Here is a 25,826-nt window from a genome sequence, read left to right on the forward strand (position 1 = left end):
CAAAGGTATTATATTTCCCTATTTTATAGCAAAGCGTAAACGAATACACGACTTGTCTGATGGTTAAGTTATTCATATGAATTTGAAACCATCACGTGTATCTACAATGCTCCTCAAAGAACAGAATGTAATATATCTACCCTTATAATTTCTCTTCAAAATCAAAATAATATTTACTCGAGTAGGCTCTTACAGGCACTTTTGAATCGTCATTTTACAATTAAGTGACACAGAACAAACAGAAGATTGCGATAATAATGATTTGAGACAGAACTGCACAAAGTTTTTTCACAGATACACTTAACAATTCAACTTTTTAAATAATATGTATTATTAGATCTTTAGATAAAGATATTTGTCTCTTCGAGATGTTTGTTGAGATAATATAATGATAATTAGAAGATAAATGAGAAAAATAGTAGACGTTTGATATTAATGATTAAGTCCTCATTACCTAAAAGAAGATATTTTTTTATACACTTAATTATAATAAATTATTATCATGATAAATCATACGATAGTATACGCACTTAATATTTTAAAGAAGTTTGCCATAAGTAGTAGTAGTATTATGTCAAGAATCAAACATGATTGAAATGTATAAATACGTAATATTTTTAAGCTTAAAACTGGTTTTTAAATACTAAAACCGAAAGTACTATAAGAAGGTAATATACTTAATTTATTTTAAGACATGTTTAATAAGTGACGCTTTAATGGCGTCGAAAGTAATTGTTATACAACAAATGGATTTGTTTTGTCTTTTTATTATTGCTACGTTAGGTATGGACATTGAGTAATACTTACATAATTTTAACAGAAAAATAATTGCCGCTGTTTTGGCTGTTTTCATAATTTAATCAATTATAAAATGAATCACGTGGTACTTTATTCGAGTAGGGCTTTACAAGCACTTTTAATCGTCATATGACAAAAGTATTCGAGATTAATTGTTTAGTAAAAGGCTGTTGAATACAGCCGAGAAAAATCGGCAAAAAATCAGCGGCATAATTTAAACAAAAAAGAATTCTTAAAAGTAAACATTCGAAGTAAAGTATTTTTATTGCTTCTGATTTGGTATACTTGGCAAGTAAAGACTTTGTTAAATAACATAACATAATAAAAGTCTGAAACATAAAAATAAAACAAAATTGACTCTTGACTTGAAAAACCGGTGGTTGGGGCTTATGCATACCACTCAGTGTGAGGATACTTAGCAGTTAAGCGAGTAAGCCAAAGTAATTATAAGCAAGAAACGTAATATCTTAGATCAAGTAATTAGCGGCGCATTGACGTTGCACTAAATGGTCTAAACTTCTTACACAAAAATATTTAGAACAAAGTGGTCACTACCTGTCTTTCACTGGTCTGCTATTTGTCGCGAATCTACAAAAAAGTCAGGCTTTATATCAGAAATTAAATGTATAAAAAATTCAAAAAACTATACGTCTTGAGCTGTTCCGCTGAGGGGTTAGGCGTTGAGGAGTAGTTAGCCTAGAGCCAACTCTGATTAAGAAACAGGTCATGCTTAGTTTAAAAATGCCTTTTATTTGCAACTAAAACAGCGCACCAAGCTGTAGTTTAACTTGTGAAATTTGATCAAAACAAACTAATAAAAATGTTATCTAGACATGCAAAGGAGTGGAAAACGGTACTCATGTAATATACAGTATTACATGAGGCTAAATTTAAAATAATATTAACATAATATTAGCAACCTGTTAAGAGGTTACGTAAATAACGCACGTAATCAAATTTTACTCGATACTTGACCCATAGGACCTGATCAATTAGGTAATGTTGATAACTTGTACAACCACGAATACAATTTGAATTTAGATCAGAAATGTTTACATTTAGAGATAATTATTTAAAATCTATGATAATTCTGAACTAGTAGGTTACTTCTGATAACTTCTGGTACTTCTGATATAGTCGGTATCTATTAAATATTGTTAGGTACTAGTGACCCGCCCAGGATTGCTGATACTAAATATAATGCAGGATATTGACTTGTTTCTTGACTATATTGTCTGTATATTATATACAAATACCATCCTCTCGAATCACTCTTTCTATTAAAAAAACCGCATTGAAATCCGTTGCGTAATTATAAAGATCTAATCATACATAGGGACAGACTGCGGCAAGCGACTTTGTTTTATAATATGTAATGATAATGATATTACAACTGTGTAAGTGAATAAGCTTATTATTGTCGCTTTATTGGAAATAAGGAGACGGATAAAAAATTGTCTATGTTCCTTAAATAATAACTAGATATATAAGACCTTACTAACTTCATAAAGGCTTTTTAGCAGGTGTTTAGTTAAATATAGGTTTCTCATTCTATTTGATATTTGATATTCGAAAGAAGATACAACGTTTTAACTAATCACTACATAAGCCAAATTATTAGGTAAAACTGTTAACCAAAATTTAAGTTTTAAAATCACATATCAAATAGGTAAATGAAAAGTTAAACAGTCAAAACAAACCTTGATCCACCTGTCGCCCGTTTAAGGCCTTCCAACGACCACACCTTTCCGAACCACTTTTGTCGTGAGCTTATTGTACTAATTATGCAATACTAATGGTTGTCCTCAAATTCGCTCGCGTATTGATATGACTCAACATTTCTCAAGGAAATTAAAAATTGTCTTCGTTGTTATGTTCATACACATGTATTTTGTCATTCACATGTGTGTTGTTATTCACAAGTCATTCAAATATAAAAATAAAAAAAAATAACAAAAAAAAGACCCGCTGAGTTTCTTTCGCCGGTTCTTCTCAGGTCAGGGTGTTCCTTTTTCCGAACCGGTGGCAGTGTTTATTTGACAATCAATACGTAAGTGTGATGCTTCTATATTGAATAAAGGAATTTGAGTTTGAGTTTGAGATTGTTGACACAACTTTGATGTAGCATCGGCAAAATTCGTAAAACCGATCATATCCGATTTTAGTACGCTATCCCAAATTATCAATATTAATTTCTTATGTCAATATGATATTTACACAAACGTTATAACTTGTAATATCATATGACATTTGTCAATTTATCGATCGATTAACAAGCACTTACCACTTCGAATTGAACTGACACGAGAATCTATAGCGACGGATAGCACCGAATAGCGCGATAGGGGATTATTTTATTGGTAATTCGGCGGTAATCGGTTTTATTGAATTTACCGATGCTACATCCAAGTTGTGTCATACTACACACGTTGCAATTTTGATCGTTTGACGTTCTGAAATCCAAGTTACTAACAATAACAATATTCACTATATCGTAATCCGATCAAAACGTAATCGACGATGCTTGACAGTTTTTAGGCGGAAATTGTATCGGAATCGTTTGAAAAAACTATTTATTATATATGTATATTTTTTTTAAAGTCATGGAATCGGGAACATTTTATAAATTGTTAGATTTTACCTCCGGGCTCGCGTTCCGCTTGCTGATAATATCATGACCATGAGACGACGAGTACAAAGTGAATGCATTCAGCTCAGATGTAGGCAGGTAGGTTGATGAAAATAGATAGAATACGGACGTACATACGTGGAACTATAAAAGTGAAAAAAATGCGGAAGAATTATTTTTATTTCGCCGGGTAAAGTTGGCTGATTTAAAGTTATATAGTATGAAGTAAAAAGAGGCGGAAGATCAAAAATGGATGGAACAAGAGGGATATTACCAATATAACTAAAGCAATACAAAAATCTAATTAATATGCAATTACTATAATAATTATCATACGTTATATGCTGGAGGACGATGACAAACATCTCCATCCAACCTGTTTATTAATTAGAAAAATAACTGACTTTATTCTTACAGAAGAATTTCTTTACACAATACAATGATTAACAAATTATAAATATTCCATAGGCATCATTCCATAAGCATCTTTCGCTGCGTTTCTCTTTTTATTGATCCATACATAAATTATTGCAAAATTAATATTACTAAATATTCAATTTGAGTTAAAAAGTAGCTTATAAGAAATCAAATATTCCTAACGAGGTCGCGACTCGCGTCAAATCGGACTCGCGAGCCGAACAAAATGGTGAACGTCTATTATAATATTGTACTACCATTGTTTTACAATCTTGTATCTATTCACAGCAGCTGAACTATACAAAACTACACCTAACTTGTGCGATGTACTTTTCTTCCCATTCAAATTATTTAACTACAACAAAACGACACAAACCAGTTTAAATAGAATTGTAAAGTAACCTTGTCCCCGTTGGTATGTTATATCCCATAGAAAAAAAAAACATTGTCAAGAAACCCACCGAATTTCCTTAAGTACTAGTTTAGTATAAGACCCTTTGGTAACTTATATGGTCATAATTTTACCATAAAATCTATATAAGCTTTCATCCCTAATTTACTCTCATGGATGATGTATTTTCAGAACTGATTATGATATTTCATTCCTTATAAAATCATTTATAATGGCTCCACTGGTAACAGGAGGGCTGGTTCGTTTTTTGCCCAGAGGATCGGAATTCCGATTCAACGGGGAAATGCTGCTAGCATTCTTGCCACCATTCCACGCGGTCAAGATTAATACAGTAACAGTATTTTAAAATGATATTTTATACATTTAATCACTTAATGTCAATAATTCTTATGTTCATAAATTATTTAGTTTAAATATTAATTTCTTTTCATCCTACAACGTGCTCCGTTTCAAAAGTTATGGAAACCAATAATTGGAATTAAAACATTACAAACTAGACCTGAATATAGACAAACTCCCATATCGATTGACGATTCCGCGTGTAGACAGCACCAATGTAAATAGAAATCACATATTATCTTCGATTCATCTCGTGATCATTGTGATAAATCTGGAAAATAACGTTGACAATCACTTATATATAAGCGGGCAATCTCTTTGAGGTTGATTTTCACCAATTAATTTATTGACGATTAAAACGAAAGCGAAGATCGAAATCGTTTCAACAATAACTGTCTAATGCAATTTATCGAATCCCTATTAAATGTTTACAACATACCATATTTTTAACTAGAAAACAGTACAATACATACATATCATTGCCACAACTTCAAATCTTTCGTGACATGCGCGTTGGGCATAATTTTACAATCCAAAGCTTTCTCTGTACATTCAAATGTAAAAATATAATATTTTTGAATATTACGAACTACAGAAGTGAAGGTAAAGCGCTACAGATTTGATTTACAGTTACATTCGTTAAACTTATCGAAATAATAAGGAAAGTTTGAATATTAATTAAAAACCGTTCTAGCTCAACAAAAAATGCTACTAATGTAACCATAGATAACAATCTGTTATGGTATTAATCTTGCAAAAAATTTAACGTGCTGTGATCGAATGTTGCAGATATACTAAAAGACCGTTATGTAAGCTGATGAGCTCAACATTATTCGCCTTCTAAAATAAAAAAAAAAAACGCCACTCACCGATATTCTTATACCGTTACTTGACATGTAGCTAGTGATGTGGTTGGTATTCGGTATTACATATCGTATCAGATTTTAAATAATATCGATCTATTGACATAGTATTTATTCCCGAGATGATCGGAATTGCGATTGAATGAGAAAATGCTGCTAGCATTCCTGCCTCGATTCCATTCCCACTTGGCCGGTAGCAATTCTTAATTTTTTATTTGTATGTATACTTTATTTCTTAAAGTAAATCGTTGTATACATAAATAAATATTTAAAAAAATATAATAGATTATGTAAAATTGTAAACTCATCGTATGTATGTATTGCAAATTCTATATCACAGCTAATATTAAAATATTTTTTTTTTATTATTTCAAGGTTATGTTTTGCTTAAAGTTACCGGATCTGGAGTAACACAGAACTGTTCCTAAGTAGATGAAAAATAAGTTGTTTTAAATGTTTTCAATCCACATAGCTAAAAATATAACCGCCATTCTATAAGATTGTTAAACAGGAAAATGTATCCCGCTTCTGCGACGAACAAAAACGTATGGCCTGTTTTTGCAAAAAGCAAAAAATGAAACAAGTCGTACCGAGATAGTAGGTCCATACGTAACCTGTTGAGGAATGTAACGGAGTAAACACTAGTATATGCAGAACTCTACTCTGCTTCGGTTTCGTTGCAAAAACTGAAGTCGATTTAAAAATAATTAAGCTAATCGCAGTAAGTAATTAATTCAACGTATATAAAAAAAATATTAATTATTCCGATTTCACTTACGTAGAAAGCTCGATATGTAAAGTCACTTCATTCCTTTTTATTTTAATGCCTGTTCAGTTGTCCCAATTGGCCTTGACGACGTCACCGGACGGGAGGGCGAGTACTGCGACTCAATCCAAATGACATAATGGTACGTCAGCGATGTTATTTCTCTGTGATCGGACCATGACGATGAGAAGTCTTCCCTTCGAATGGGATTTCTTGTTAAAAATAGCATTGCTTCTTTAATAACGTATGTAATACTAGCGGGTCTCTCGTTTATTCAAAATAATTGGAGTTTTTCGATACCAATTTTCTTTTTTTTCTTATACAACCTTAGTATCGCTCTCTAACCGGCCAGTTACTTTTTTACGCTCTCTTTTATTAATTATTTGTTAAATCACAAAAAATAATAAATTGCAATCACGAATCCTCTTTATTTTTCTGCACATCTATGGCTAGAGCTCAAAATGAGACCATAACCAAATTTCTATATGCAGCTACCGTCCCATAGTCACTGTGACAAAAATCGGCTTAGGCTATATATAAAACGTTTTTAAGTTAATAATGAGTTCCAACAACACGAGCTAATTAACTTATTCTGCAGAAACTATAAGGTTTCAGTAAACAACCACGATCGCGTAACTTGAGTAGAGTTTAATGTGGCAGCGTGAAAATAATTCAAATAGCTTCTGCTATTAACTTACCAATAACATGGCGGTCAAAGATATTGCTTTCCTATTTAAACAGAAAGTTCAAGGTCAGGGGAAAATAATCGTGATCCAGAAACGAAGATAATATGTCAGATTTTCGAAAGTTGTTATTGATTTGTCGATAATATGAATTATAATTATTTAACAGTGCTGTTTATTTATTATTAATAATACATTTAAAAAATTTCTTGGAACTTATAACTACTGCTACTACGACAATCTAACTACGAAACGACTTAACGTGTATCTGAAAATAACTATAAATAAATTGAATACGATTCAAATTGATATTGATTGATAAGAACTGGTTATAATAACATACTCGTATACCTACTTATCTTAAAATGAAACAATAAGCACGAAATGGCAACACTAATTGATATAACGTGGCATTTAATAATTATTTAACAATCGAATGTAATTAATAATAAATTTATCATTCTGGATTAATACAGGTTAATTCGTATGTTTTTTGCAGTAGACTTTGTTACATTTGATTTATTTCTCACGTGATATACCGTTACTCAAAGACGTGACAGTTTCGCTTTGCTGATTACACCTACGCTTCGCAGAATCAGAATAACTGATATACCAACTCTACAGTCGCGAAACGTCACTCTTCCATAGACGACTCCTTTAGGATACATCATTTTAACATTCGTCCGATAAAGTCATAGCTTCTAAACGACTAAATTTAAATTAAGTATAGTAGTGATTGACTTTTTTTATATCTGATATCTGAATATTGAAAAGGAATAGTTTTACACACAGAAACGGTTTAATTATGACTCAACCGTACGTAAAGTTAGGATTATTGAGCGGTTCGACGCATGCGCTATGCGACACCTCCGTAACAGATACCGGCAGAGACGACTCGGTACAAAACAAAACAAACGATTTAGCTACACTGACCTATAAGTTCCTCTTGTAACGAGCCATATCATTAAATTACCAAACGATAACTTAAGTATACATACGCTTAAGCTGTTTTAGTGATAAACATAACCAAAATAATGTTCGGGAATTGCTTCAAATGTCTACTCGTTTGGAGCGCTGACATTTATGTTATATTTCCAAGATTCGTGCGCAAAAGAAAGTGTTTGTGAGAGGCACCGAGCGTGACATACAGTTGTAGTGTGACGCTCCAAGTCGTCAGTTATTTTATTTGACGTTCTGTTTTTCCGATACACCTCGCTGCGCGAGTCGTCATGCCCCTGTTACCAGACTAAAAACAACCATCTGATGATGATGCTTTGTGACAGTGTTGCTGTGCTAGAAATAGAAATTAAATAAATGTCTAATATAAAAATTTGTGAGCAGTGTAACAGTACTTGTCAATGTAGTCACCCGTTGAATTGAAACAGAGTGTAACAAAAGAAATCGGTGTTATTGTGATCCGTTCGGCGTGAATGGGTAGGGTCGTCGCGAGATCTGATTTTTCCGGGCGAGCTGGCGGTGGAACCTGCGATAGCGCGGCCGCGCAAACTTCAGTCGGCCGTGTGCGTGCGCGCCGTGAAATTCTCTCGCGATGCGTTCGGCGTGTACGTCCACAGGTGGACAGCACACTTTGGGCGCGCGCAGGCAGAAGACGGACCTCCATGTCGCAGAGCCCGCCGCCGCAAGATCCTCCAGCCCGGCTCCCAGCCTCCGCAGTCAGCGCGCGAAGCAATACAGGTCCGTTAGAAAATAAGCGAAAGAGATCGCGTGCTCCTTTGACTTCATGATACACGAAAATGATTTATTTGTAAATTCAATTGCTTCGTCAACAGTGTTTAAAAGTATAAAATATTTTCTTTTCTTTTCAACGCAGTAATTTGTACGTATTGTTTTATGTATTTATAAAATAATATGTTATCTAAATGTTCGTTATCAATACCCCGTATAATTTTATCATTCGATTGAATACGCCTGTTATCAATTGATAACGACCCAATGTTTTTAAACATGTTTAGATATTCATTCAAATAACCTATTTTTTAGCTTAGGTATAATATGATACATTGTTTTAAAAGTAAACAGATTGAATTATAGAATGACAAGGCCATATGAGAGGGTCTGTGCGCTTTCCGTTCATAAACTTCAGATATAAATTGATCAAATCGCATTATACTTACTATTTGTAATTTACCGTAAAGTAAAACCTTAAACTTATTTCAAACCTTGAGTTTATGGATTGGTTACAATGTGTATTTGAGAATAGCGTTGCATAATTTTAAAAGTTTATGTGTTATTAATTCACATATTGCACTGTTTCATTTGCACCTTTCCTTCACGCTCTATTGCCTAGTGTTGTAACCGGATATTATCGTTTTTCCTTTCTGTAACTAATGTTCTTATTCTTATCTTATTGAGAAATCATTCCAACAATACACATGTTCGATTACAATCATTGTTCATTTTCATAGTTTTAATACTTCCACAGACTATGATTCCAAAATAATAATTGAATATTTATGATTAATGTTTAAAAATAATTAAGTAAAAATATTTTATTCTTTTCACGTTGAGTTATAATAAGGTATAATTATGCACTTTAAATTAATTTATCGCCGAGCTCAGTACCGTCTACATTCACGTGAATGTAAGATATTATATATTTTGCTAACGCTTCGAAATATTCTGATAATAAAGACAGATTTCAAATATATTTGATGCTGAACCTGAATATTAAATCTTACTTTCGTTTAAGAATTTTCTCATTCGCATGACATTGGCAAAATAATTTGCAACTGGCACAAACTACAAGCGAAATAGAGAACAAACAGAAACGACTCAGCTACAGTTCTACCTCTGATATTTGTAATATACAACTTTTATAGGCAACGCTAACGTCGCATTTGTCAATAACCGGCGGTAGTGAGTAGTTATAAATTGTTAAAATTTCGTATACTGTTTGATTATAATTATTTTATCGAGTCTAATTATAAACAATAACGAAGCGAAGAGAAAAATACAAGTTATATGTTATTTGACCATTGTAGTTCCTGTAAGGAAATATTTAATATAATTTATGTATGTGTGTATTTCCTTGGTTTCGATGTTTAAACAAATGTAGGCCGTTTGAATGGTTTCATGTAAAATATTTATACCGATATATTTTTTTTATATTTAGTTGGAAACAGTTGTGTATTATAAAATTATTCAAATTGTCTTATAATTCTTTCTGTGTCTTATCACAAATACCCACAGCTGATGAAAAAAAGGCCAAATGTGCAACGTTATGTCACCAATAAAACATATTATAAAATAAAGCAAGGAATTTATTCACGTGTACTCAAAATTACCAAACGGTGTTCAATACGGTTTACACAAATGGACAACTGGTCCATGGAAATGAATTAAGTGTGTATACATGTGTGTGCCAACATATAGATACCGATATGTTGATATGTGGAAGTTTTATGTAGATGAAACAAATGTTACAGTCATCTTAATTGACAAGCTTGTACAATAATTTAATATTGATATCAAAAACTTGCATGCTATTCATTCATTAATACTTATCTCTAAAGGTAGATAACAAATATATATGTATGTCCAATAATATTTAAGTACTTAGTTTGATTTTTTAAAGAAATGCTTATATGTATTAAGATAAAAGACGAAAAACGCCTCGATATAGTGTCTGTATACAATACAAGCTGAAACTGCCTTCACCAAACTTATGAAGCACAAACTTCCATCCCCTTGTTACCCCTTAGGGAAAATGTGTTCTTAATGTACGCCTGCCAAACTTCGAGTTTTGTAAGTTTTATAGCTTTTAGTGATTAAGCAGTGAATGGTATTTTGCGTATATATATAGATAAATTAATTTGTTATAATGAGTATTAAGACTGAAATGAATTTCAAATTATTTTTATAACATGATGTAAACCATACATGGTTTTTACTTATATAATTTGTGTTTAATCGCAAAGGTATTGTGCTAGAAAATACCTATTATTATTAATAAGAAACTTTTTTAAGTTAACCATCTATCTATCTAACTATCGGCTATTCAGCAAATACAAAAAAATATAATTAGGTCAATCTACTTCGCGAGTTGACTTTCAGCCACGATGACTTTACACACCCAAATTCAGGGGATAATATGAATTTATTCTCTTCGTTAGGTAGTCAATAATGTAATTATTAAAATCCAAACAATTTAATACAATCTAATTAATTTAAAAATAGAAGGAAAGTACTAATGATACTTTCGTGCTTCCACACAAGATAAAAACAATAAAATTTCATATGGTTACAACTGCTAAAATTTAATTTAATATAAGCTTTACAAAAAAAGCCTTTATAGTACAATAACTATAGTTAATTATAATTATTGCTCATATCATTATGATTACAATATTGAGCAATAAAAATATATACAATATAGAAACATTGGTTTAAGTATCATATATGCTACAATATATGCTTGTACCTATTGCATCACCATCGTGTAAAGTTTTTAACCAAGATATGTACATATGTACTTATTATCGATATCGATATAAAATTATCGATATTAGCTAAATTTTATATCACGCTTAGTCAAACCAGTGAATTTTCATTTGCTTAATTTGTGTTTATAATTCATCTCGTGCTCGGCGGTGAAGTAAAACATCTTGAGGAAACCAGCATATGTCAAATTTAATAGAAATTCCGCCACATGTGTATTCCACCAACCTGCATTGGAACAGCGTGTTGATATATATACCAAAACTTCTCCTCAAAGGGAGAGCCTTAGCCATGCAATGGGAAATTGACAGGCTGTTGTTGTTGTTGTGTTTTTATAACTTTAATCTCTATGTTTACAGGGCCAGCTTGCCTGTGCGTACCGCACGCCTGCTGCAACGTTCGCGCACACAGACGCCCTCCGACGCCGGGATCAGCGATGACAGCACGTCGCCAGCACCGGCGCCGTCCTCGCTGCTGCAAGATGTCGTCGACATTAAGACACTGCTCTTACAACTTAAACGGGTACTACAGGAGGTATGCTAGCATGGCGCATTCGATAGATTTCATTCATTCATTCATTTCATTCGTTCGTCTTTTGTATATTAGCGTTGCTTAAAAACTTTATTTTTGTAACAATAGACTGTTTTTTTTTGCATCAGCAAGTCTTGCTAACTTTTACCTCGCTTATGATTCTGCAAGTGATGTAACATTAATTTTATTTATGTTTGATCATTAGAGCTATAACTCTCATTATATACATTTTTTTAATTATTCCGTATTTAAGATGTTATTAGCGATTAATAATCATTGACTTAATTTGAACGAAATACAGCTATCTCTCGAACACAATTATTGCGAGTGCAAGCAGCGTAAACAGTTTTTGTGAATTTAGAAATCTCACCTCGGGTTTAATTTCTTTTATAAAAAACAATAATTGGTCTTAACGATTTTAATTCGTATGCTAGGCTTAATATATATTAATATATTTAAATAATAATAATTTGCATTAACATGAAATAAAACAGTTCTTAGATAAGCATTAGCTGTTTCATACCGAACGTAACAGCAGTCGTATGTTTAATTATAATTCTCTGTCGTAATATGAAGGAAGACATTATTTTAAGGCTCATAAGCAACAACGGTTCTTAATGTTATTGTAACATGCATAATATTCTGATCATGTGGAACTGTATAATTAATAACGTTTCTTAACAATACAGTTAGTACTAGAGATAGCTTTGAGACCTACTGCGGTGTCAATGATGGGAAAATAAGAAGTCTCATGTCTATTATAGACAGATTAGCTAATGTGATAATTTCGTAATTGCTAGTATTATACATAGTCCGAGCGAAAACGATACAAAATTATAAGCAGGTCAGTGAACCTGGACAAAATACGGTAGCAAAATACAACGTAGGAAACGTATTAAAAAGAACAAATTTCTTAATGTAATAATGTCGTAAATACGTACATAATATAATTTGTAATTCAGTAATTGTCGAATGTATTTGTAATTAAATTGATTTTAAAGTTAAGGCTAACCTAGCGAACGGAATTTATCTATTAGAACGATCTCTGACTCAACTATTGAGCTATTTCCACATAGTATTGACCATGATAAACGAATAAAATCACAGAAAAAGATTCGGAGATAAAAACTAAGTTTAATTTAATGAGGGAATTATCCAATAATTTGAAAAAAGAGTTACCCAATTTGTAGTTACGGACAAAATATCAAAAAAATGCCTTAACCTCAATAGTCCAGCAGGTTACTACATAAAGATCGAGATAATGATCCTTATGTAGAAACCTGCAGAACTATCATTTAGGCTAGATTCACACGGCTACGTAGAATGTGTTTATATCAATATTCTTTGTTAAACAAGTATAAAAATATATTTTCATACCGAGTAACTTTTGATAACGTTTATAAAATAAACAGCTACAGTTTTTATACGTAAACCCTAAGTAGTCTTTGTAATTTAACCATGCGTAACGCGAACGTTAAAAGCTTGTTTGGTTCACTTGATAATTCCGTTAACTACTCCCAACTAAAACAACAAACTATAAATAGTTGTATACAATATTATGAACCATTACTACGTAAAAGACTTGTATAAAATAAACATACAAAACAATGGCGTGTGAAACCAGTCTCAGGAACTCGAACTGACGACTCATTTAGTTTCTTTTCTACAAACGAATTTGTCACTCAGTATGTAAGTTTCTGCATACGGTATGGTCTGTTGATTGAGCACGATTCTAACGTTTTGAACATTAGAATCGTGCTCGGCTGCTTCGTTTACAAGTAAATCATTAGCATGCCCCTTTTTGACAATTAAGTATAGTATAGTATGACACAACTTAGATATAGCATCGGCAAAATGCGTAATACCGATCACATTCGAATTAAATACGAAATTGTCAATATTTATATCTTATGTGAATATGATCTTTACACAAACATAATGAATTATAATATCATATGACCTAATTTATTCGTCAATTTGGCACGTCGATTTACATGCACTTGCTTTCTCGGGTTGAAATGACGCGAGCAAAATCTATAGCGGCGAATAGCGTCGAATAGCGATAAAGAGACCTATTTCTATTGGTTGTATAAATCGGCAGTAATCGGTTTTATTGAATTCGCCGATGCTACATCTAAGTAATGCGGTACTATACTCAATTATAGTTCTTAGTTTAAACGTAAATAATATTCATGTTTCATCATAATGCTTTTAACGTTGTTTTTTTTAATAAAACTTACTTGCAAATACATTTTAATTTTGAATGTTTTCAATTTAATCGATTTTATTAAATAACCAATTATTTATTTTTCTTAACAAATGTCAAATATAATTTGCCTTTTACTTATTGCACTTTAACGTAACAGCTAACTACGAAGTCTGTTTCGTTGCCTGTTAAGCACATTTTCTTTTGTTGTAAATGTTTTATGTTTTCGTTGCATTGCCTTGATTGCCGATCTCATCGCAGCCCGGGGAGGAGCATCATTCGATGAGTGTAAGTAGCCTGTTGAGCATGAGCATACGTAGCCTGTTTCAACCGCACGGGGGTGAAGACAAACTTCGACATGAAAATGACTTGATATTTTTGGTTGACATCTTGATTGTATGACATTCATTAGGGATTTTTCCCAGAATTTAGTAAGTAAAATAGTATTACTGTTTGTAATGTTTGTTTGTCTTTACAACTGTGCGATTCGAATAGGGTGTACAAAGTTATGATATCAGAGTTATCGCAACGAGAAAAGAAATGAAAGATCTGTGTTAGGTAGTATCTGAAATACACTTTAAAAGTAGTCCTCGAAGCGTAGTGAGTACAGCTTTGTTGCGCAAACTCCACTTAAACACGCACTCCTTCTTTGTTTTTGTCTCGCAAATATGTATGACTGGGGACATACATTTATACTTTATTCATATACGATATAAGTAACCTACTGCATAAGTTTTACAAGATTATGGGCACTCGCTGGCTTCTTACTCTGTGTAGGTGCGAGTATATCGGATTTCGTGAGTGGGTCACGCTAATATTATATACGATTACCTACATATAGTGATTAACTTTCTTAACACGATTTTATCGATTCGAAATTTGAAATAAACATAACTAACTATTAATGCATAAAAATTGTATTTACAAAATACAGTATTGCTAAGATAACTTGTTTTTATACGTGGCCATACCTTTTTTTTTTAAATAAAATAAAAAGTATACATCCTCTTTAGTACGGCAACTTGTTACACAGAATTTATAGCAAGCCACTTTACTAATAAGTCGATCTATTTGCGTGTAATCGACCTTAATAACCGCATTTAGAGATCCTACTGGCGCAAGTTTCCACGCATGGCAATTGAAAACGCAAACATTATCATGTTTCTAATTAAATAAAAAAAATATCATGGCTACTTTCACGGTCGGTATCGCTGTTTCTAATTTGTTTGCTCATCTAGACTATTTACAAAATTTAAATTAACTTTAACGCACGAATCAGTAATTTAATTGCAATTGAATTTTATTTGATGTATTCCCACGATGTTTATCTTAGCATAATCTGTACCTGCGACCTTGGACTATTCACATATTCTAAGCAGTGTGCCATTTCGATTTCTAATTTCGAATCAATTTTTTTTTTTCAATTTCTGTTTAATGCTGTATCGAAGTATTCATACAACAACAACAACAACAACAACAACAGCCTGTAAATTCCCACTGTTAGGCTAAAGGCGTCCTCTCCCTTTGAGGAGAAGGTTTGCAACATATTCCACTCCACCACGCTGTTCCAATGCGGGTTGGTGGTGAAGTATTCATATTATTTCCTTAATATTACTATTAACAATATAATGCTTTCATACTTAATTTAGAGATGTTATAATTGACCCTTACAGAGTGAAACTCTCGACCCGTTGCTAGCGGCGTGCGCGGAGAGCCCCGCGCGCGGCAACGGGCGCCGCCCCCCCGCGTCGCCGCTGCACCCCGACGCCTGCGCCGAAATGCGCCGACAGATAGTCTACTTGCAGGTTAGTAATTAGCATAATTATAAAACGATACTAATGCCCCGCCCTGGCTTCAAACTAGTAGGTACAATTTGTTATTAGAGAAAAAAATAAGAACACAAATAAGCACTCAGGAAGTCTATCAGTGGTTTAGAAGTGACAAGGACAATAAAACCCTACAGTATATCTATCAAAAAACAATACGAGAATACTTTAACAAATATGTTTTTTACAAACTACCTTTTACACAATAATATACTGGATCAATCAAGGGGCTCGTATCACTTCTTTCTTTTGATTGTTGGGGCAAGGGCACCGTGGCTGACACCGGCTCCAAATATACCAATAACTATAACTACATGATATAATCGTTAATCGACTTTTAAGTAGTCTAATATTTTTCATTTCATTTAACTTAGGAAGACTCTAAAAAATATGTTGAATACGCAATTATTTTTATTACTTTTTCGTGCATATTCATTTGTTTTAAAATAGTGTTTTGTTTGAAGTCGGTTTTTCATTTTGTTAAAATTTTATTTATTTTCTTTTTAGTTCATTTTTGAAGGCGGTTTTTTTTTATTTATAAAAATTTATTTACTGCTTTTCAGTGTTGTTTTGTTATTTATAATTACAATTGGTAGTGTTTATCATTCACTTTATTATACTCAGTACATTTCGGCTTTCGACTCTAAACATAACTCAACGCCGTTTCAATACGATGTGGACTGCAACTCAAATTAAGCGTTACCTAAATTACAATAGCCTAATGTTAACTGCTCATCGCCAATTAGACAATACCATTTTTCCCGATGCAATGCCGTTAATCATTGAGGAGTTCTCCTGGTAGTCCACCATCAGCTAGACTTCATCATAGGCATGTTTACTAACATCAATTGCTTGACGACTATCTTAAAGAAATAGAACTAAACCCGTAAAATAGTTACTTACTAATAGGTTCTGATTACCAGTTGTGGGCTTCATCATCAGTTCCACTTCATCAAATGTCACTTTTCGTGAGCATATGACCAAGGCACTTTGAATAAAACCGAAATCACTATAGGTGTGCCTATAAAATTTGAGGAGTTCCCTCGATTTCTCCAGGATCCCATCATCAGATCCTGATCTCCTGACAATGGGACCACCTGTAAAACATGCCCTTTCAAACAAAAAAAGAATTGTCAAAATCGGCCCAGCCATCTTCGAGTAATTCGAAGAAACATAACATACATAAAAAATAAAAAAAAAAAAAAAGGCCCCGACGAATTGAGAACCTCCTCCTTTTTTTGAAGTCGGTTAAAAATACCCACTTTTATGAAGTTCAATAAACTATTTTTAAAGTTTGACTCGACTGGAGATAAAAATTAAAAATTAACAAAAATACTAAGTTGGGTAAAGAATTTGTTAATTTAAAAATACGTCGTGAATTTTAGCTTGTATTGAAATGTTATAATTATTAAAATGAATATTTCTAATTAACAATATATTTTTTTAATCAACGGACATTCGTAATACTAAGTAATTATATTTAGATGATTTTTTTTTTCGAATAAGCTTAACTTAAAGCATTAATTAGGGCGAGGCAATTAGCCGTCAATCAACTTTAATCGAGCTCCACGCCCCAAACACAAACGATGTCAACTTTTTAAATATATACCACAGAATAAATAGAGTGAATTTTAGTTAACTTTTTATATCTATAATTATCAATTATTACTATTACGACCTCCATGGTTAGACTTACACATACGACTTGTCTATTGGCAGTAAAATAAAAAAAACAACGATTTTGAATTTAGAATTCGAAAATACGACAAGACAAAAATACGCTTCACGTGCGAGTATCCTAATTGTCTTCTTATACAGACAACATCCTAACGTCGACCATCAATTAACTAAACAACAAAAAGTATCCGTGGCAAGATTATCTGTGTCCTTAATTATACATTTAATAAGATTAAGACAAAAACTATAGAGTAGCTACATGGTTATAAAAAGGCTTAGTTCGATATTTCGATGTGCTAGATATTAAATTAGTGTTAATTACTGCACCAGGAAGTTTTTTATCGACAGATTTTTTCAAATAATCTTAATCTCCGCGGACGTATCGTGTATCTTAAGCTAAAGGCACGGGCATGTGAAAAAATATTGAAAATGATACGAGCAAACACATGTTTTCCACTCTGCTCTGCTTATTTCGCAACATCATCATCATCGTCCTCCTGCCCTTATCCCAATTTTATTTGGGGTCGGCGCAGCGTGTCTTCTGCTTCCATACTTCTCGGTCTGACGTCATCTCACAAGTAACATTATTTCTAACCATATCGTCTTTCACACAATCCATCCATCGTTTCCTTGGTCTTCCTCTACCGTTCACATCCATGCTCAAGGCCTTCCTTACCATATGTTCCTCATTAATCCGCATTACATGTCCAACTTATTTATTCCAACTGCTTATTTCGCAACATTATTGGATATGTCTACAAGTACGTGGCCGCAGTCTTACCGTTTGTTGTTTTTATATTTTCCATTGTTTTATCGGTGTGTATTGGTCGTTGAAGCAAATACAGAATAAATTTTCATGAAACCTACAATTTCAAATGATGATACACCAAATTAAAAAGCTGTAATGAATTGTTTCACAGGGTCAATTAGAGGAACGCGATCGTCTGGTGCGGGTGCTGCAGCAGCAGATGCTGCGCATGGCAGAGAGCCACGAGCCGCGAGTCGACGATACCTGCAATGTTGCTACGCAGACTGACAGGGTAAAGGCTTATTCTAGTTTAGCTTGAAATAAATTCATCCTGTGATTTTCTAACCTGCTAAGCCATACGCTAAAACTTAAATAGTCTCTTAGTTATATGTAGTTGCAATATTTTCTACATCCATAGACAATCTCATTGCAAAGAGCCTTAAAATTTTTTGGCTATGTTTTATAGATTTTTTTTTTTATTTTTCGTGCTTAAACAAACCATATGTATAAAATTTATTTGAAATTAAGAATGATATTTGAAGTAACGTATATTTTAATCAGCATAAATTTAAATAAAAATGTATGTTTTTTTTCAGTTGCGGCCAGCAATCGGCACCACGCTAACGAGTTCTGAAAATTCCGGATTAGTGAGGTAACATAATTATCCTTCATATATTTGAAGTACTAGATTCACTATGTCCTCCACAGTAATAATGGTATATATGAATGCCTTATGAATTATGATTTTAGTAATTGTTTTGTTTTACACGTCCACCATTAGTGTTTTGTTTTGTTGTTTTAGGTTATACGCCGCTTCGATACATTCACTCAAATCTCTGTTACACTCGTTGCATACATCATTTACCATCTTTTACGTTACATATATCCCAACATATAATAGCATATCGCAATATAAGAGGCAATGCAATTCACTTGTTCAATTCACGGGTTCTGAAGTATGCCGTCTCGTTGCTAATATAAGAACGTCACAATGGACCATTGCTTTCAGTAATTATATGAATAAAAAAATGACCTTTTCACCGACATCTATGTGTAGAATAACGCTTACATTATCGCCATATTTCACGGGTATTTTGTTTTAATAATCATTACGAATTTAAATATTTTTTTAAACATAAATTTTATTTTTAAATCCAAGAACATATACAACCTCCTTTAAGTAAATTATTTTTTTTGTTTTACATCAATAGTCTGTGTTACATTGCGTCTCTATGTGTTTCCTTTGTTCTAAATTATATCATGTGGTCCCCTCGTTCATTTGTATAATCACGCTGTTCTAATTTCCTCACATGCTGCTTTTAATTCGATAAACTCGAAATTATTGGATATTATCGGACCAGTTTCCACTTGGGTGGTACGAGGGTTCGTCCGTCGGATCAGGTAGCGTGGATCGACTGCTTGCTCGCTCTCTGCCTCTTGTGCTCTGTCAATGTGCTCTGCTTGTTGCATCTCTTGTACCAAAGAACTGAAGAAATTATTACTGAAAAAGACATTGATGAATATTGTTACAGATATCTTAACTGACTATATACTAACCTTAACACGCATAAACAGTGACACCGTGTATACATAATCAAACGAAATTCTTACACACATATTTAAATAGAATAAAATATTACTAGAGTTTATTTGTAAACACACCACAATACAAAGTAGATAATAATAAAATAAATACAAACCAAAACACATAAAATATTAAAATAGAGTAAAACATGATCAAAAACAATACTTAGTACGTGTAAATAGGTACAGTCGGAGTATGAAAAGATCTATTTCGTGTGCTCAGTATGAGCGATTATCTGCTTTACCGATCGAGAATAACATATTGCGTCGCAATGATTTGATGTTTAGATTCAAAAGGTGCTAAGAGTTTAAGACTTGATATAGAGGAATTAATTTGAAACTGACGAAGGTTTTCTTACTCTGACTATACATCAATATGCAGTCAGTGCAGACTTCAAAACGGTACAAATATTCTCTGCTAAAAGTATATTTTTGAATCGATTGAATTAAATTGTAATTTTATTATCCTGAAAGCTATTTATATATACATATATAATATGATATTAAATACGATTAATTAAGGATAATGTGAAACCGGCCTTGCAAAAAATACGCTTATAAAATTATGCATTTTAAAAATATATAATGTCTTATATACAAGTACATAGGTTTTTTAAATGATATACAAAATATGTATTTATATAAACGCACAATATGACACATATACATTGTTACTAACCACAGACGCCATAATAAACACTCATAATGTTTTGGAAACGACTTTTTTGATTTGTCAGTAGTTGTGTGACTGTGTTTTTGTTGTTATTCACATTGAATCTAATCCGTAACCTACCTTGATTATGAACACTGTCTCTGTGTTACACGCTGCCACAACAGAACCTAAAGGTGAGCTGTCAAATTGACAAAATAACTCTCGAAGCACTGATTTTTTATTTATATATCTAGATCGTGCGCACTAAAAGAACTAAAACAAACGGACTAATTTTATTATTTTGGTGTGCTTACCAGCTGCGCCTGATAATCGCAAAGCATTATACCATTTTGTTAGTGTGAGTGTGCTTAGTGGCCAACTGTTAGCCACTATTTTCTTCAAAGCGTTCTCAGCTTTGACGATCTATCTAGGCATACAAATAATCAAAGGCTTGAAGTTTACTGGAACGGAAGCTTGATGCTTGCGAGTCCGTTTGTCTGTAAAATTTTCGTATTCACAATTAGCGTCACTTGAAATACAAAGACATTGACCTCATAACATGTTTTTGTAAATATTTTATAAAATATGTAAATAATCAGAGTAATGTTTTTTAAAAAAAAAACCTCTTTGTGTTTAATTGTTTTTTATATGCCGTTATACTAATTACTATGTGTCTTAATACGAATATTTTGTATGCACAGTTGGAATGAACAAGCTAGTGGAAGGAAGCTGCCGTCGTACAGTGATGCACAAAAGACAAAGAGGCCTGTCACCAACGGGACCGTGAAATGTCAGTGCGGTGCGAGGAAAGTGAACGGACTCAACAATGACGACAACAGACTGACAGACAAACGAACGGACTCGGTTCAGCTTAAGTCAAATAGTCGAGTGGGATCTAAATACCTTCAAGCCTTGGCGACTAACACCGAAAACAGGAGGTACGTCAAGAGGGACTCGTCTGTCGGCGAGAAATCGGAACGAAGAAGCCTCTATTCGTCTCGATCTCGGTCCATAGAGAACTTCCACAATCAGCACTATCTATCGACTGAGCCATTGCTAGCCAAGGCGGCTGTCATCGAAGAAACTACCATCAAACACCACACGTCATATGGGGACTTGTACAATGGGAGGATAAGTAGCAAGGAAAGCGTCAACGGCAACAGACACAGTCCCAGTCTGAATGGTCAGTCGACAGATACAGATTACAGCTCAGATGGGGGATATAAATCTCTTCCTTCCTCTATTAACTACAACGGATGTTCCCCAAAAAAGATCAGCGGGATACCGCGGAGGTCTATCGAGCAGAAATACGTTTCCCCGAAGCAAATCAGAGCGAGTGCGATATAAGGAAAGGCTTTGGAACTTTAATGGGTCCGGAGATCGACGGGAGCTATTGCAGAGCAATGTATCATTCCAAACAAGGTGATTTATAAATGTGATGTTTGATGTTAACTCGCGTGACATTCTCAAGTTTCCGACACGATGGTCTCGAGCCTGGGAGCAGTTCTCGTCATTGTGCCATCTTTTCTCGTCGCAATCAAGGCTTGTTCGCATTTATAATCCTCGCGAGGCTTAAATTAAGATTTATCATTTGAATGCCAAATTATAATCGACACGTATGAAATTAATCTTATTCAATGTGAATATTATACTTTTTTTCCGATATTTGACATGAAATGCGACGTATGTTACGTTTCTCAGCCGATTGCTTTGCGCAATTTATTTTATACATACTATTTGACCCCTGCTGTACATTACAGTTAGTTAAACTCGAACCGGGAGCTATTTTGTAGATTATCATTTACAAAATTTGTATACAAGCGATGAAATGTTATCTTTAGATTTTCTATTGTAGACAGACTAGTAGTTAACGCTGTAATATGTGATAAGAGTGGCTGTAAGAACTACACCTTTGGTTAATGTCATACCTCCTATTATGTACGAGATATATATCATTTTATATATAAATTGTCGAATATTTCTTCAGTTAAATTCGTTTTTATGAAATGTGAAATAGGCAGGAATAGTCAGGTATCATATGGGTACAAATATACACGCTTGGAATGCATTTTACATCCCCGATGTCATTTTAAAAGCATTTGTCTAATCGATTTTAATGTTAAATGTATTTAAGTGTTTTGAATATAGAAATGTGTAATCTTCCATAAAATGTAATATTATACCGTTTAGTTAACTAACCAAAGCTCGAATGACATGGTTCTACTTCCATGATATAAAATACGTGAAAAATTGATAGTAAATGTAATTGAATTATTATATCATTTATTTGACTTTGTTGCTGATTTTAATAACGGAAGAGAATGGACTCATGAAGGACTATGAATAACTTTAATATCCTTGAATTGATTTAATTACAACTCTTTTATATTGTATTTAAAATATTTCACAAAGCTGCCAGAACGTGTACCGAAATGCTGATTATTTTAATGCATAACAATTATTATACTCATCGTCCAGTGTATGTAATTTATATTTAAAATCAATAAAGTTTTAATGCATTATAATAAGCGTTAATAAAATATCGTTAGCGGAATATATAACATTGCTTTCTCGTTCTTAGCATCGAGTGGACGATCGGTAATATTTGAGCTCTGGTCAGTGGCGACCCAGTGAAATGTAAAACAAAACATCCTATATTGATACCTAGTGTTATCGTATTGTGACGTCATGCATACGCATACAATTTGTGTACTTATGGCTACTTACGTCTATTTATTACGTTACTTTATTATATTGCGCTCCTATTACTTAGTTATATAAGTCAAAGCCCACTAGCTTTAGTAAAGAATATATTACTATTAATTTAAAAATCAAAATTGTTTCAATAAATAAACTTTAATTTTAATTTTGTTTTATTTATATCAACAACTAATATTAATTAAAGTAAAAATAGATTTTATTTACTATCTTATATGATTTCAAATGATTCAACTGATTCTAGTTTAACTTATATCTTATTGTACTTTATAATTTCTTCATTGCATTATAAAAAGGAATTTAAAAAAAGCAACAACAACAACAACAACAACAACAAACAACAACTGCCAGTTAATTTCCCGCTGCTGGGCTAAGGGCTCCTCTCCCTTTGAGGAGAAGGTTTGGAACTTATTCCACTACGCTGTTCCAATGCGGGTTAGTTGAATACACATGTGACAGAATTTATATGAAATTTAACACATGTAGGTTTCCTCACGATAAAAAAAAAACATTAGACGTAAGCCGTAATTCAATCTTTACTAGCTAGGCTGTATAGCTGTAGATCACGAGTCTCAAATTCCGCACCGGAAAAAAAAATACTCTTTCACAGTAACAAAGCCAACTATTTTATCAATCGAAATGATCTCTTTTAAATGAATAGTCAAAGTAAAAAAAAACCAATTATATAAATCAACGCTTGATTATTTATCAATCGATTAGCAACAATACACATCCCTATTTAGAATGGGATAGCTTTCTGATAAAGTGTTATTATCTGTGAACTTTTGACTTTCAATATTTATTTTCCTTTGTCACTATTAATATGTCATCTATCTGTACTAAAATAAATAAAGTACAAGAGTTGTGTCCGTTTATGAAATGTACGTGTATTCTTTTATTTGTATTTATTGGTAACAAGATTATAATACAAACATTGATTATGTCTATATAGTCTGTTCATCGATTAATTGCTACATATGGGCCCAACGCTATGCAGTGGCATTGCTATTATAGGGCCAGGAGGTGCAGTGCACCAGGGCCTCGGAGTTTATGGGCCCTCTAAACTAAACATAAAGCTTCTGTAGCTAGAAAATCACGACCCTGCGCACAAGATGTTTGGTATCTATAATTTTAAAGGGTAATTATTAGTTAAAGAGGGATGGAAAAGGGAGGAGGTGTCGGCCCGATTCTTTTTCTATGCTCCAGGGCCTTTTCTCAACTTGTTGTTTGTTGTATGTTACGACTATAATTATGCTTAATAGCCACCACTAATAGGATGTGTAATATAAAGATGTCTTAGTCTCTATAATTTTATTAATAGTCTAGATACGAACTTATTTTTGTACTGACATGCAGTTTTGAATACAAAATCTACACTACATGCATATAGCCCAAGTGATCCTGAGTGACGGCTTATCAAGCGGTATGCGAGCAGTATAAACGAACTAAGTGATTATGCTGTTCTGCGTGCGTTCGCCGTCACCAAGACCGTTCTCTGGTGGCGTACAAATAGGTATTTAGATAAACCAATATCGATATTATCATAATTCTAGAGACAATTACTTGTTTTATGTACTAGTTAGAAATATTCCTAACAATATGTAGGTATATTTAATGTTTCTTCGCGTGATATCTCATCTTGAGGTTGCATGCCGCAAAATTTTAGTATAACCAATAATAAGATCCACAACTACCCGTACTTAGATTTTTTTTATCCTTAGTAATAATAAGGCTAATTATTATCTACGCGAAAGTGTTTTATTAGTTTGCCCTCCTTTCGCTCATCAACAGAATAATTTTGTTTTAATTTTATTTTCATTCTTTTCACTTTCATTAATGTTAATTGAATGTAGTGTCATTATTAACTCCGACGTATTTAAAGTATGTATGTAACACATTGGTCTAGCCTACAGGCTATTGTTCTAGCTTTTTTATTTATTATGCCAATGTTATTGTATTATCATGTCGGGTAGGACGCACTGGTTACCTTCGACTTCAGGCTGTGGTGTAATGGCGTCGTACAGAATCGACGTTATTTTAAATAAAGAAATAAACAGCTCAATGTTATTTTTTAATTATTTTTAGCAGAAATCGGAGATTATTAACTATATTTATAATTATTATATCCCAAATATAGGAGCTGGACACCCGGTTGGAAAGAAGTAGCTTCCACTAATATATTTCACTATGGTATAAATTAATAACGTTTCAAAACTCCTGTGTATCAAAGTTAAAATAGTAACTAAAAATGTGTTTAAATCATGTAATCAAAATATTTTTGATAGAATAATAAAAAGAGCGCAAGAGAAATCACAGATTTACTTTTACGTTAATATTATTAATCTATTATAAGTCTAGGTAGCTACTGAGACGGCCCAGTGAGAGAAGACAATAATCTTAACTTGAAAATTATCTTAGATTGCGAGTTTCAACCCGGGCAAACATCACTGAAATTGTCTTCAAATTTCGTCTCGTGCTCGACAGTGAAGCGTAAACAACGCAAGGAAACCTACACATGA

The 25,826-nt window shown here is 33.0% G+C and overlaps 1 protein-coding gene across 9 annotated transcripts in view; it reads left to right on the forward strand.

The window, feature by feature from the left end:
* The window catches only part of LOC124532530, a 101,739-nt gene extending 78,284 nt beyond the window's left edge, over nt 1-23,455 (forward strand). For 4 of the 9 annotated variants that reach the window (XM_047107464.1, XM_047107465.1, XM_047107466.1 and 1 more), the window contains 6 exons: nt 11,725-11,899; nt 14,364-14,390; nt 15,776-15,907; nt 18,526-18,645; nt 18,950-19,005; nt 21,291-23,455. In XM_047107464.1, coding sequence (XP_046963420.1) covers nt 11,725-11,899; nt 14,364-14,390; nt 15,776-15,907; nt 18,526-18,645; nt 18,950-19,005; nt 21,291-21,936 — 1,156 coding nt within the window. In that variant the 3' untranslated portion in view covers nt 21,937-23,455. The other 5 variants (XM_047107471.1, XM_047107472.1, XM_047107473.1 and 2 more) reach the window with 5 other exon arrangements.
* The last annotated feature ends 2,371 nt before the right edge of the window (nt 23,456-25,826 follow it).

The sequence above is a fragment of the Vanessa cardui genome, chromosome 9, assembly GCF_905220365.1.
Source record: "Vanessa cardui chromosome 9, ilVanCard2.1, whole genome shotgun sequence".
Taxonomy (NCBI): Eukaryota; Metazoa; Arthropoda; class Insecta; order Lepidoptera; family Nymphalidae; genus Vanessa; species Vanessa cardui.